The sequence below is a fragment of the Macrotis lagotis genome, chromosome 1 (assembly GCF_037893015.1).
Source record: "Macrotis lagotis isolate mMagLag1 chromosome 1, bilby.v1.9.chrom.fasta, whole genome shotgun sequence".
Classification (NCBI taxonomy): Eukaryota; Metazoa; Chordata; class Mammalia; order Peramelemorphia; family Peramelidae; genus Macrotis; species Macrotis lagotis.
Window position 1 is genome coordinate 655327774 of NC_133658.1, and position 14788 is coordinate 655342561.

General features: G+C 33.6%; 1 protein-coding gene across 4 annotated transcripts in view; it reads right to left on the reverse strand.

The window, feature by feature from the left end:
• CCDC150 (coiled-coil domain containing 150) overlaps positions 1-14788 on the reverse strand; it is a 136313-nt gene that overhangs the window by 82253 nt on the left and 39272 nt on the right. For 3 of the 4 annotated variants that reach the window (XM_074215427.1, XM_074215425.1, XM_074215428.1), the window contains exons 10-14: positions 13510-13617; positions 2355-2479; positions 1959-2136; positions 918-986; positions 296-388 (exon numbers count right to left, since the gene is read on the reverse strand). In XM_074215427.1, the coding sequence (XP_074071528.1) occupies positions 296-388; positions 918-986; positions 1959-2136; positions 2355-2479; positions 13510-13617 (573 nt within the window). The remainder of the gene's footprint in view (positions 1-295; positions 389-917; positions 987-1958; positions 2137-2354; positions 2480-13509; positions 13618-14788) is intronic. The other variant, XM_074215429.1, reaches the window with a different exon arrangement.

Sequence of the window (14788 nt, forward strand, 5' to 3'; positions counted from 1 at the left end):
TACCCAAATAAATACAGTAGAAATAATTTTGGATATTTTCCAGATTGTGGATTATCTATTATCATTCCTTTTTTATTGATTCAGATAATTGATGGTTAGCTATAGAGCTAAACTAACTCTTAATTTCTTTCTGTTTTATTTATTTTTCAGTTGTAAGAGATTTGTTGTATTTAACTTTCTCACTGAATTTCAGTAAAAGAAGAAAAAAAATCCACTTCATAAATTTGTATTTACTAGATCAATGATCTTTTAATCCCTACTGATGGTCTTTCACCTCATGATTTTCAGAAATTACTTTTTGATGTTCCATTGCTGTCATTCGATCCATCAACCGCCTATTTTCCTTCTCTAGGGCCTGTAGGGTACTGGTTAAGGTGCTCATTTCCTGCTTTAAAAACAAGGGAAACAAAGTAGTCATTCCAGAAGTATGAGGTATACAGAAGGTAGTGTGTAGATAGATTAAGAAGAGTGTGTAGATTACTGGGGAGGGGAAATATAGAAGGATGTGTATGGGAGGGATTCTTGGGAGGGAATTAGGAATAGCAATAGCAATAGGAATAAATAGAACTAGGAATAGGAATTAGGAAGGAGTAGGAGGGTAAGGTAGTGAATAAGAGTAAAGTTGAGGAGTGAGGAACAGTTGCTGTTTTTAGGAAATATTATAAAAATGAGAGATATTCACAAATCAAATATACAGATAGCAATGAATATGTTTGTATCTATGTATATAAGTGGGTACATGTATATGTAGGTGTATGAGTGTATTTGGGTGTATATATTTATATATGTGATCATCTATGATCTATTTCAGCTTTAAACATTATAATCTTATGAGCATATACCTTCAAAAAAGATAAGAGCATTAGTGGACACCAACATGTAAGGAAAATAACTCATTAATGTTAGGATCCGAATACCTTATTTTTCTTTAATTCCACTTCAAGTTTGATTTTCTCTTGTATTATATCACTCTCTGTTTTCTTTAACTGTCCAAGAAAAAAAAAGAAATTGATAATTTTTAAAGCTACTGACAAACTGCTAGAAACAACCTACATGTCAAATTATTCCTATAATGTAGAAATAGAAGGGAATTCCTGAGGCAGAGAAGATCTCATAAGAGCCTTAAAATTAGAAATATACCTATGTATCAAGATTCTATAAGCTTCCCCCTAACTTCTCTTGACTTCTCCACAATACCTTAGAAAGATTATTATTTTAAAAGCCTCATCACCTTGCAAGATCTCATCTTGCTTTGGTACACTAAATTATTTTTTTATCACTGCCCTTTATCCCTCTGATTGGAGGTTGGAGCAATGAGCTCCAAAAACTCCCTTTAAGGAGAGAGCTCTGCTCAGAGATCTCATTTCTCAACTGGCTATACTAGGCTGGGACTTCTCTCTTCCACTGGGTACCTTCCTTCTGTACCTCACTTCTCTTAGGTTTTCTGTCTTTTCTGTGTTGGCTTTCCTATTAGATTGTAAACTCTTTAAGGACAGTGTCTATTTTTTCCCCCATTTGTATACCCCGTGCTTTGCATAGCGCCTGGCACATTGTAGGAATTTAATAAATGTTTATTTTCTATTGACTTGAATAACTTGGAAGATATGGCTGTTCTTTAATTCTCATTAACCTATTCAGTTTAGGGTAATCAATTTTATAAACCAGTTGTTTCAACTTATGTATAGTATGGTATAAATGATCCATTGTTAACATTGATTATTTTTGCATGTGTATCAGCAAACTGATAAATAATCATTTATATAACTAAGCATTTTCTAAATGCTGGAAGCACAAATTCAATAAATAAAACATAAAAGGTTATTTGTATATATATATATTTTTTCAAATTTATTTTACTAAAAACTACAATTAGTAAAATGAACCAGTTAAAATATATTCAGTAACTTTTGTTCTTTTAACATAATTCTAAAACAAATAAGACATAAATCTACTTCTACCTCCTTGTGGAGATTCTCTCTTCCCTTCAACAGGGATTGTCTTTCTTTTAGTGCTACTTCCAGTTCACCTCGCAATCTAACAATTGTACATTCTTGTAGCTCTTTTTGTGCTGCTGTTCTCTCTTCCACTTCCTTTGCTTTTTGTCTACATTTACTGTGTTCAAGGCATAAGGCATCACTAAAAGGGTATATAATAAGCCAACACAGAACAAACTTGAGTTTTGCTTTAATAAAAATGTTAAATACAAGATATTTCAGAACATATTCTCTCCCTGAGGACAGTAACAATAATATTATTTGGCAACATCTTTTTATTGTTTGTTAGAAAGAGATATGACTAAACAGAACAATAATCTTCAAAGAAAAAAGGCAAAAAAAGAGTTGAATCTAACTCACAGATGTTTTTGAAGTTGGGTTCTTTCATTCTGAACATTTTGTAGTTCTTTTACAATACTGGCCTTGGTAGCATCTAACATTAAATCTTGCTCCTGCAACTTTTGAGTCACTTTATCTTGCTCTGACTGGAAAGAGGTAAATATGACAATAATTTAGATTAAAAAAAGGAATTATTTGAAGGAAGTCAATTAAAATAATTCAAAGACCCTGAACTTTTAGAAATGAGCTGATAGAAAAATGAATATAAATAGAATCTTATCTTACAGAATACCATTTTTAAATTCCTAATTTATTTCTCATCCATAGTTTTATATCCCTACTATGTGCAGCTAGAATTCTTCTTTATATAATGTCTACCTTCCTTCCTTCCAGGCATCATGGTTCAATTTCTAAATCTATTACATTTTGAAAAGCATATTACTTCAATTAATAATGTCTCATATGATGGTCATATTATATATAATATATAATAAATAATATATATAGTGACAACAGAAAAGATAGCAGTATTTACTCTCAGATTTCTCTATTTCAGAACTGACTTTTGTAAAACAGCCTCAATCTTCAAATTGTTACTCTTTGTCAATTCAGAAGTATTTGTTTTACATATTGAGAGGGAATATGGTAAAGTGGATAGAGAACCAGTCTTATCCAGATTCAGTCATGCTTGTGACATACACTAGCTGGGTGACTGGACAAGTCACTTGAGCTCTTAATATTGTACTAGGCTAGATGTGTCAAACATGCAGCTAGTAGGCTCATAACACTCTCCAATAGAGCCCAAATCAGAATAACAAGGAGTTGGCAAATATTTAAAAAATTAAAATACAATAAAATACAGATGATGTTAATATGTTTTCTTTTTTGAAAGATTTTATTTATTTTCAATTTTATAATTTTACCCCTAATCTTGCTTCCCTCCCCCTCCCCACCACAGAAGGCAGTTTGTTAGTCTTTACATTGTTTCCATGGTATGCATTAATCTAAGTTGAATGTGATGAGAGAGAAATCATATCCTTAAGGAAGAAATATAAAGTGTGAAATATAGCAGAATTACATAATAAAGTAACATATTTTTTTAAATTAAAGGTCTTTGGCCTTTGTTTAAACTCACAATTCTTTCTCAGGATACAGATGGCATTCTCTGTCACAGATATCCCAAATTTGTGCCTGATTGTTGCCCTGTTGGTATGAGCAAGTCCACGAGGGTTGATCAACACTCCCATGTTGTACAGTGTTCTTCTGGTTCTGCCTATCTTGCTCAGCATCAGTTCATGCAAATCCTTCCAGGCTTCCCTGAATTCCTATCCCTCCTGGTTTCTAATTGAACAAGTGTTCCATCAACATAACATATACCACAGTTTATTAAGCCCCCCAACTGATGGACATTCACTCAATTTCCAATTCTTTGCCACCACAAACAGTCACCCAGCTAGTGTATGTCACTATTGCTATGAATATTTTTGTGCAGGTGATGTTTTTACCCTTTTTCATAATCTCTTCAGGATATAGACCCAGTAATGGTATTGCTGGATCAAAGGGAATGCACATTTTTGTTGCTTTTTGGGCATAATTCCAAATTGTTCTCCAGAAAGGTTGGATGAGTTCACAGCTCCACCAACAATGTAGTAGTGTCCCAGATTTCCCACATCCCTTCCAACAGTGATCATTGTCCTTTCTGTTCATATTGGCCAGTCTGAGAGCTGTGAGGTGGTACCTCAGAGATATTTTAATTTTCATTTTTCTAATAATTAGTGATTTAGAGCAATAATATGTTATTTTCTGAGTCAATATGACAGGTCCTTTTTGTATGGTTTTATGGCCCTGTTTCTATTTGAGTTTGACACCATTGCTCTTGGCATCTCTCAAAGACTCTTACTATGATAGGGAACCTACTTTGGTAGAAGGAGCTCACTTTCATGAAGTTCTTTATAATAATAAAATAATAGGTCCAATCCCTAATCTCTATGCTTGCTTTATATAAATTTTTTAAAAACCAACATTGTTCTCCAAAAGAAATGTCCTGATTTTCAAATTAAGGAAACATATAAAGTAAAAACTAGCCAGTGAACCTAACTTGTATTGCTTAGAAAATTCTAGAATGAAGTATTAAAATGATATTTGACAAACATCTTTTAAAGGCAAAGTAGATTACAAAGAGCCAGCATGACTTCATCAAGAACAAGACAGACTTCCTAGGGGGAGCCAAAATGGTGGCGTGAAGCTAACATGCTCTTAAAACTTTTCCCCTACCAAAGATAAATGAAGCCTCTACTCTTGACATTCACACTACAGATCCCACCAAGAAAAAGAGAAGATTCAAAGAAGTTTTCAACTGTAGACATTGTGGAGGATCTTCAGTGATAGTCTGTCTCTTTGGGGGAAAGGGGAAGTAAAGTCAGGAGAGCAGGAAAGCTAGCAGGAGGCTTTTAACCACAGTGCAATCCAGTTCCTGACAGTTTAACAACAGTAAAGGTCCCAGCAGCTGGATAGCAAGCCAGCAGGGAGGATCCCAACCCCCAAAAAAATCTGAACCCTGGGAACACTGGGGCAAAAAATAGGACTGGGTTGGGAACAAGCCACTGTTCAATCAGAACCTGGACATAAAGGAGGGGAAAATACAAAGGTGAGGCCTGTACTGCAGAGGCAACATCTTGGCCAATGAAAAGCCAGGGATCAGACCCAGTCCCAACAAAAGAAAAGCTTGGATCTATACTCCCTATATCCCAGGAGCAGAGCTAAAACAACAAAGATGAGCAAAAAAGCTATAAGAGCCCTCACTATAGAAAACTACTTTACAAACAAAGATAACAATGCATGTCTGAAGAAGGAAGTAGTGAAGAATCACACAGGGGAGTGGAGGTGTGAGATGACTCACAGTCTATAAATTCAAAACAGTCTATAAATTGGACTCAAATATAAAAGCTCATCAAAAGACCTTATTTAAAAACCAAAGAAGAAAAGTAGAAAAAAGAAATTAAAGTCATGCAGGAAAAGTATGAAAAATTGACCAAAGAAATCAACTCTATTAAAAGTAAAAAAATAACCAACTAGAAAAAGAAATACAGAAGCTAATTAAAATAAAACCCTAAAAATTAGAATTGAACAAATAGAAACCAATGGATCTACAAGACTACAAGACTCCATCAAACAAAATAAAAAGACTGAAAAAAATTGAAGAAAATGTAAAGTACCTTTTAGGTAAATTGAATGGCCTGGAAAATAGAATCATCAAAATACCAGAAAGCCTGGACCAAGAAAAGAACATGGAAAACATCATGTAGGAAATTACAAGGGAAAACTGTCCAAACCTACTAAAACAAGATAAGAATATAATTATTGGAAGGATCCACAAGAATCCCTCCAGGATAAGAACTCCAAGGGCTGTAATAGCTAAAATCCAGAACTCTAAAATAAAGGAGAGAAAACTGCAAGCAGCAAAAAGAAAACAATTCAAATACAAAGGAAACATAATCAGACTCAAACAGGACCTATCAGCTTCAACACTGAAGGATCAGGAGAACTGGAATAGCATATTTTGGAGTGTAATGGACTTAGAATTACAACCCAGAATGTACTTCCCTGCAAAATTCAACATAAATTGTAAGGGAAAAAGATGGATATTCAACTAAATAGAGGCCTTGCAGAATTTCCTGACACAAAAACCAGAACTGAGCAGAGAATTGAATCACCAAATACAGGATTCGAAAGTTACATAAAAAAAGGTAAATGTAAAGGGGAAGGAAAAAACAAAACAAAACAAATGTTAATCAAGACCATCAAATTGTATACAACCCTAAAGGGAAGATAGAATACTTCCAATTCTTTAGAACTTTACTTCTCTTAGGATAATTAAAGGGTAGAATATAATTGAAGAGAATGAACCTAAAGGATATGGGTATAATTGAATCTTATCTCCCCATTGAAGATGTCCAAGATAATATCACTAAGTTTGAGTCAAAAAGCCCTGAAGAAAAGCAGGGGTGTTAACTTTAAACTTGTGTCTCATTATTCTTTGACTCTCTTTAATCAGATGGTGCTTAGAACCTTGTCTAATGAGGACATCATAAACTGTAAGGTCCTCAGTCAGTGCCTCTGTAGCTTACAATCATTTGTAAAGTTTACAAGTGAGATCTTTTAGATTCTGGTGTTAAGTACCCTGGGTGGGAAGGGGGTAGGTAAAGTATGAAAGAAAATAGGCCTTTCTTCACTTAACAAGGGGTTGAGTACACTGATCCTGGGTGGGGGAAGGGGAGGGGGATAATGTGTGAGAGAAAATAGACCTGGGGGGAGGGGCAAAATAGTTCAAGAAATGATATGGCTTTGGATGATAGTTTGGCTCATGAGGGGGATTGTGGGTACTTGAAAGATACTTGAAAAGGGGGTAAGGTAAAAAATGAATATGATTATAATTTAATGCATTTTGAGTCAATGTTGTTTATCAAGCAATCAAATAATCAAACTGTGATTGATGATACCTAATAGTACTAGAGCTATAAATAACATCAAGGGAAGAGGTGCAAAGATTTATAATTTTAGAGGTAAAGAAGGGAGAATGTGAATTCGGAGTAAATTCCATTCAATAGATTTAGCCCAGAGAGGAAAAAGATACATTTCCACTTTGGTTTAAAAATCTAACCTAATCTACAGGGAAGGGGGGGGGACTGAGAAAGGGAAAGATAAGGAAAAGGACAGATAAAAGTGAAGGTAAAGGTATGTCAAAATAAACAAAGTAAAATTTTTAAAAGAAAAGTCAAAGGGGAAAGGTAGTAAAATTTTGGTGAGGGGGAATAAGAGAAAAGGAAGAGAAAAATAGAAAGAAAGATAGCATGGTGGGAAATACAGAATTAGTAATCTTAGCTGTAAATGTGAATAGGATGAACTGTCCCATAAAACAGAAGTGCATAGCAGAATGGATTAAAAACCAGAATCTTACAATATGTTGTTGACAAGAAATACATTTTAAACAGATACACACAGGGTAAAGGTAAAAAGTTGGAGCAAAATATATTATGCCTCAGTTGAAGTGGAAAAATCAATCTAATTAAAAGAGATAAGGAAAGAAATTACATCTTCTTAAAAGGTACCATTGGTAATGAAACTATATTATTACTAAACATGTATGCACCTAGTGGCATAGTATTCAAATTTCTAGAGGAAAAGCTGAGTGAATTACAAGGAGACATAGACAGGAAAACTTTAATAATGGGAGACCTCAATCTCCCTCTCTCAGAACTAGATAAATCTAACAACAACAAAACAAGAAGGAAGTTAAGAAGGTGAATGAAATCGTAGAAAACTTAGATATGATAGACCTCTGAAGAAAACTTAATGTATTGAAAAGAATATACCTTTTTCTCTGTGGTACATGGCAACTACACCAAAATTGGGAAATTAATGGAATAGAATAGCAAGCAATAGAAATAATCAATAACTACATCCAAGAAAACGATAATGAGACATCATACCAAAAGTTATGGGATGCAACCAGGGCAGTTTTGAGGGGAAACTTTTTATCTCTAAATGCCTTTATATGACAGAGGAGATCAATGAATTGGGTATACAACTAAAAAGGCTAGAAAAAGAACAAATTAAAGATCCCCAATTAAATACCAAATTAGAAATTCTGAAAATCAAAGGAGAGATTAATAAAATTGAAAGCAAGAAAACCATTGATCTCATAAATAAAACTAAGAATTGATTTTATGAAAAAGCCAATAAAATAGACAAATCTTTGGTTAATCAGATTTTTAAAAAGAAAGAAGATAACCATATTATCATTATCAAAAATGAAAAGGGTGGACTAACCACCAATGAGGAGGAAATTAAAGAGATAATTCAGAGTTACTTTGCCAAACTGTATGCCAATAAATTGGATAAGCTGAATGAAATGGATGTTTATTTACAAAAATAAAAACTGCCCAGATTAATAAAAGAGGAAATAAATTACTTAAATAATTCCATTTCAGAAAAAGAAATTGAAGAAATGTCAACAAACTTTCTAAGAAAAAGTCTCCAGGGTTCAGATGGATTTACAAGTGAATTCTACCAAACATTTAAGGAACAATTAATTCCTATAAACTATTTTAAAAAGTAGGAGAGGAAGGAGTTCTTCTAAATTCTTTTATGACACCAATATGGTGCTGATACCTAAACCAGGAAGAACCAAAACAAAGAAAATTAAATATCAATCTCCCTAATAAATATTGATGCAAAAATCTTCAATAAAATTTTAGCAATGAGACTACAGCAAATACCATGATCATGTAGGACTTATACCAGGTAGGTTGGGATGGTTCAACATTAGGAAAACACTCAGCATAATTAAACATATCAATAGCAAAACCAAAAGAAATATGATTATCTCAACAGATGCTGAAAAAGCCTTTGATAAAGTACAACATCCATTCCTATTAAAAACACTAGAAAGTTTAGGAGTAAATGGGAGTTTTCTTTAAATTAATAAATAGTATCTATCTAAAACCATCAACAAATATTATATGTAGTGGGAAAAAATTCAGAGTATTTCCACAAAAATCGGGGTAAAATAAGAATGCCCATTATCACCATTACTATTCAATATATAGTATTAGAAGTACTAGCAGTAGCAAGAAGAGAAGAAAAAGAAATTGAAGGAATCAGAATTGATAATGAAGAAGCAGAACTTTCACTCTTGGCAGATGATATCATGGTATACCTAGATAACCTGAGGAAAATCAAATGAAAATGCCTTGAAATAAAAAATTCAGCAAAATAGCAGGATATAAAATAAACCCACACAAATAATCAGTATATATATATATATATATATATATATATACACACACACACACACACACACACATATATATATATATCAAAGTACAAGAACAAGAGAAGTTCCATAGACAACATTAAATACTTGGGAATCTACCTCCCAAAACAAACCCAGAAACTGTATGGACACAATTATAAAGCACTTCTCACCCAAATAAAGTCAGATATAAATAACTGGAAAAAATGTCAAATGCTCATGGTTAGGTTGAGCTAATACAATAAAAATGACAATTATACTCAAATTATTTATTCAGTGCCATACCAGTCAAACTACCAAATGACTACTTTACTGAGCTAGAAAAAAAACTAACAAAATTCATGTGGAATAACAAAAGAGCAAGAATAGCAAAGGAACTAATGAAAAAAAAATGTAAATGAAGGTAGCCTAGCTCTACCAGATCTAAAATTATATTATAAAGCAGTAGTCATCAGAACTTCCTGGTACTAAATAAGAAATAGAGTAGTGGGTCAGTAGATAGGCTCTAAAGAATGACTACAACATTCTATTATTAGACAAACCCAAAGACATCAGCTTCTGGGCTAAGAACTCACTATTTGACATTGGAAAAACTGAAAAATAGTATGGCAAAAACTAGGCATAGATCTGCATCTCACACTCTATACCAAAATAAAGTCAAAATGGGTACAGGATTTAGACATAAAGAGTGATACCATAGATAAATTAATAGACCAAGAAATAATCAGACCTATGGAAAGGGTATTACATTTATGAACAAACAAGAATTAGAACACATTAAAAGTTGCAAAATGAATGATTTTGACTATATTAAAAAGTTTTTTCCTTAATAAAATCAATGCTGCCAAAATTAGAAGGAAAGCAGAAAGCTGGGAAACAATCTTCACAACAAGGAGTTCTGATAAAGGTCTCATTTCTAAAATATATATATAGAGAGTTGCATCAAATTTATAAGATCACAAGTCATTCCCCAATTGATAGACAGCCAAAGGACAGGAACAGACAGTTTTCAAATGAAGAAATTAAAGCTATATATATAATCATATGAAAAAATGCTCCAAATCATTATTAGAGAAATGCAAATTAAAACAACAATGAAGTATCATCTCACACCTATCAGATTGGCCAAGATGAGAAAAAGGGAAAATGATCAATGTTGGAGTTCTTGTGGGAGGATTGGAACTTTGATGCACTGCTGGTGGAGTTGTGAACAGATCCAACTTAAAACTGTTCATATCAAAATGTTCATTTTGGGGATGGCTAGGTGGCGCAGTGGATAAAGCACTGGCCCTGGAGTCAAGAGTACCTGGGTTCAAATCCGGTCTCAGACACTTAATAATTACCTAGCCATGTGGCCTTGGGCAAGCCACTTATAACCCCATTTGCCTTGCAAAAAACTAAAAAAGAATGTTCATTTTGATCCAGCAATTCCAGTTCTAGGTCTATATCCAGAAGAAATTTAAAAAATGGGACAAGTCCTACATGTTCCAAAACAATCATAGCATCATCTCTTTTTGTAGTGGCAAAAAATTAGAAATTGAGGAGATAACCATCAACTGGGGAATGGTTAAACAAGTTATGGTACATGAATATTATGGAATAATATTGTTTATAAGAAACTATAAATGGTTGGACTATAGCGAAACATGGAATGACTTACAGGATCTGATGCTGAATGAAGGGATTAGAACCAAGAAAACATTGTGAGATGAACAACCTTGATGGAAGCAGCTCCTCTCAGCATCCAGAGAGCTAGGACAATTGTATTAGACTGGCTATAGACTATATTGTTCCCATCCAGAGGAAGAAAAACAAAACAAAACACACACACACACACACACACACACACACAGACACAAAACCACCCTTCAGAATCTGATTAATACGATCTCTTATGTGTCTCTCTCCCTTAATCCTAATTCCTCAGACTGAAAATTACTAATCTGTAAACATGTTTATCCAAGTATGTATGTTTGCTGCTGAGGGGAGGGGGGGTGGGAACGGAGGGCGGAAGGAAATTTTGTAACTTAAAAATATACATGTGAATATGGAAGAAAATAAATAAATAACTTTACTTCCTTTTTCAGCTGGGTTCCTAGACTGGTAGATCAGGGGAATGCTATATTAATGATTTACTTAGATTTTACTAAAGTACTTGATAAAGTAGCTCACACTCTTATTGAAAATATAGAGATATGTAGGCCATAAGATAATACAACTAGATAGATTCAGAACAGTTTGAATGACTCCACTCAAAGAATCCTGTGAATAGTTTAATTAAAATTTTGCAGAAGGTCCCTAGTAGAATGAACATTTACTCTATATTGCTGAACATTTTTGTGAGTGTTTTGGATAAAAGCATAGATGGCATGCTTATCAAATTTTCATATGATACTAGAAGGATTAGACAACATAGGAAAGAATAGACTTGAGATTCAAAAACATCTTGAGATGCTAGAGCACTGGGTTGAATATGAAGAATTGAAATTTCATAGGAATAAATATAAAATTTGATATATGTTAAAAAAAAATATCAACATCCCAAGTACCACATGGGAGAGGGCATGGTTAGAAAATAATTTATTTGAAAAAAAGATCTGAGGGTTTTGGACAATTACAAGTTTATGTATCAGTGATATGAGATGGCAGTCAAAAAATCTAAGATCCTAAGCTACAATCAAAAAATATAGAGCTAGGGGCGGCTAGGTGGCGTAGTGGATAAAGCACTGGCCTTGGAGTCAAGAGTACCTGGGTTCAAATCCGGTCTCAGACACTTAATAATTTCCTAGCTGTGTGGCCTTGGGCAAGCCACTTAACCCCATTTGCCTTGCAAAAACCTAAAAAATATATATAGAGAGAGAGAGCTGATAATTCCACTTTACTGCTGGCTAGCTCACCAGAGCATTGGGTTTTTTTTTTTAAGGTTTTTGTAAGGCAATGGGGGTTAAGTGGCTTGCCCAAGGCCACACAGCTAGGTAATTATTAAGTGACTGAGACCGGATTTGAACTCAGGTACTCCTGACTCCAGGACCGGTGCTCTATCCACTGGGGAACCGAGCTGCCCCTAGAGCATTGGTTTTTAAAGGACACATTTTAAAAGAATATTGATAAGATTGTTCTACAGAGGAACAGCCAGGTTTGTGGAGGTATATGGCATATAAAGAACATTTTGAAGATCTGGTGATATTTAGACTGAAGAAGATTCAGTGGGCAAATAACAGTTATATTCAAAAATTTAAGGGCTGTGATATGCAAAAAGGATTAGACTTACTCTATTTGACCTCAGAGGGCAAACTAAGAGACTGTTTAGAAAATGTGAGGGGGCGGGGTGGCGCAGTGGATAGAGCACCGGTCCTGGAGTCAGGAGTGAGGAGTTCAAACCCTACCTCTGACACTTAATAATTACAGAGCTGTGTGGCCTTGGGCAAGTCACTTAACTCCATTTGCCTTGCAAAAAAAAAAACAAAAAACAAGAACAAAAACAAAACTACTTGGGGGTGACTAGGTTGCACAGTGGATAGAGCACCGGCCCTGGAGTCAGGAGTACCTGAGTTCAAATCCAGCCTCAGACAGTAATTATCTAGCTGTGTGGCCTTGGGCAAGCCACTTAACCCTGTTTGCCTTGCAAAAACCTAAAAAAAAAAAAATGCAAGGAGAGAGGTGGCTAGGTGGTGCAGTAGATAGAGCATTGGCCCTGGAGTCAGGAGTACCTGAGTTCAAATGTGACCTCAGACATATAATAATTACCTAGCTGTTTGGCCTTGGGCAAGCCACTTAACCCCATTGCCTTGCAAAAAAAAAAAAAAAAATGAAAGGACAAAGTGAGGCTTAATGTCAGAAAAACTTCCTAAGCAATTAGAACTATAACAAAGTAGAATGGAATGCCTTTTGGAAGAAAATGGTGTGAGTTGCACTAGTGAAGAGAATGCTCCCATTGGGAAGGGAAACACTTCCTTCCAAAGCATTCCATTACACTTTGTTATAATTCTAATTGATGAGATTTTCTGAAAAGGATATTTCATGTGGAGGGAATGACAAAAGGAAAGATGTTTATAGATAGTAAAGGACAAAGTATACTGAAAGGACTTATGAAATCACAAGCTATATTTTTGAGCGATCCTTAAGTAATAGGAGAATAATTATACTTCTAAGGTAATACAATTTTATAAAGCAACAGAAGTATAAGTTCTGGAATAAAAGAAAATGAAATCAATGTCCAAAAAATGAGATGTTCCAATTAAATTTTTTTGAGATTTTATTTTTATATTCTTTGTAATTCTCCTGTTCAAATATCCAGGTCCTTGAGTTACTATGGTTTCATGCTAATTGAATTAGATAAGTAGTTTAATGCTAATTGAATACCTTTAGAATAGCTTGATGATCTGCAATGAGTCTGACATTCTCCATAGTAACAGTTTGAAGCTTGTTATTCAGGGCTGAACACTGTTTGTTCAATTGCTCATTTAAGGTCTAAGAAAAAAGACACATATTTAGCACTTAATAGGTCTATTTAACACCTAATAATTCATTGTCTTTATATAACTCAAGAGTTTAATTTTTATTTGATGGTTTGTTCTAAAGCTTTATAAAACATGTTAAAAATGTTTACTGAAAAACCGGAGTGGATCCATATTTAAATAAGATACATATTCATTAATCACTGGACCAATCTGAAGCTTTCAGCAGTTGATTAAATTCCATTCTTCATTGTTCTAAACATCTGTCCATACCAGCAACATTTATGCATCAAAATTTTGAGATGAAAAAAATCAATTTACTAAAAGTAATTTACTGCAGTGATTTTTAGTATAGGCCTTTGGACCTTTTACTGAATTTCTCACATCCTTTACCACTAATGCCTGTATTCCTCAACCTTAGTATGTTTATGAGGAAAAAATACACCGTCAATAGAGAATGATTTACAAGCAGACTATCATGCTTTTATTTTTAGACACTTTCAAATTTTATTCTGAGAAAAAGACAAGATATTTTCTTTTATCACTTTTTAAAACTATTTACTTTTGATTACTGCAATCTTCAAGTCTTTATTGCTAACAAAGATTTAGACAATGACTATATCATTAGAGAATTGGTTTGAACAAAGAAAGATCAGAAGAGTGAAAAAACAGCAAGTAGTATAGTAACACGCAAAAGAAAGAAGAAATCAATTTTAACAACTTTTCCTTTTTTCCTTTGTCATCTTAAAATATGGGAGAAAATGGAACTGAAAATAGAAATGAAAGATACTAATAAAAGATAAAAATAATGAAAAAATGGCTATAGAAAACAGAAAAACATTATAGGTGGAAATAAAACTGGAGACAATGGGGATGAAGTAGAAAATTAGTTAATAACAATTACATTATAAAAGCATATGTATTTGAAACCACTGTCTAGTACATTCAATAGAAAAAATATAGACATACATTAATAAAAACATGGAAAGTGGGACTAGCCATTTTTATCACTCATATATAATACATTAGAAATAATGGCACATGAAAAAGTAAATAAGAGAAGAATTATTGGTGATGACTAAATTAAAACATCTCTATAAATATGATTATATATTTAGAAAACACAAGAATTTCAGCAATATATGTGGTGAAAGTGAAGTTTCTAAAATCTTATATTTCTGATC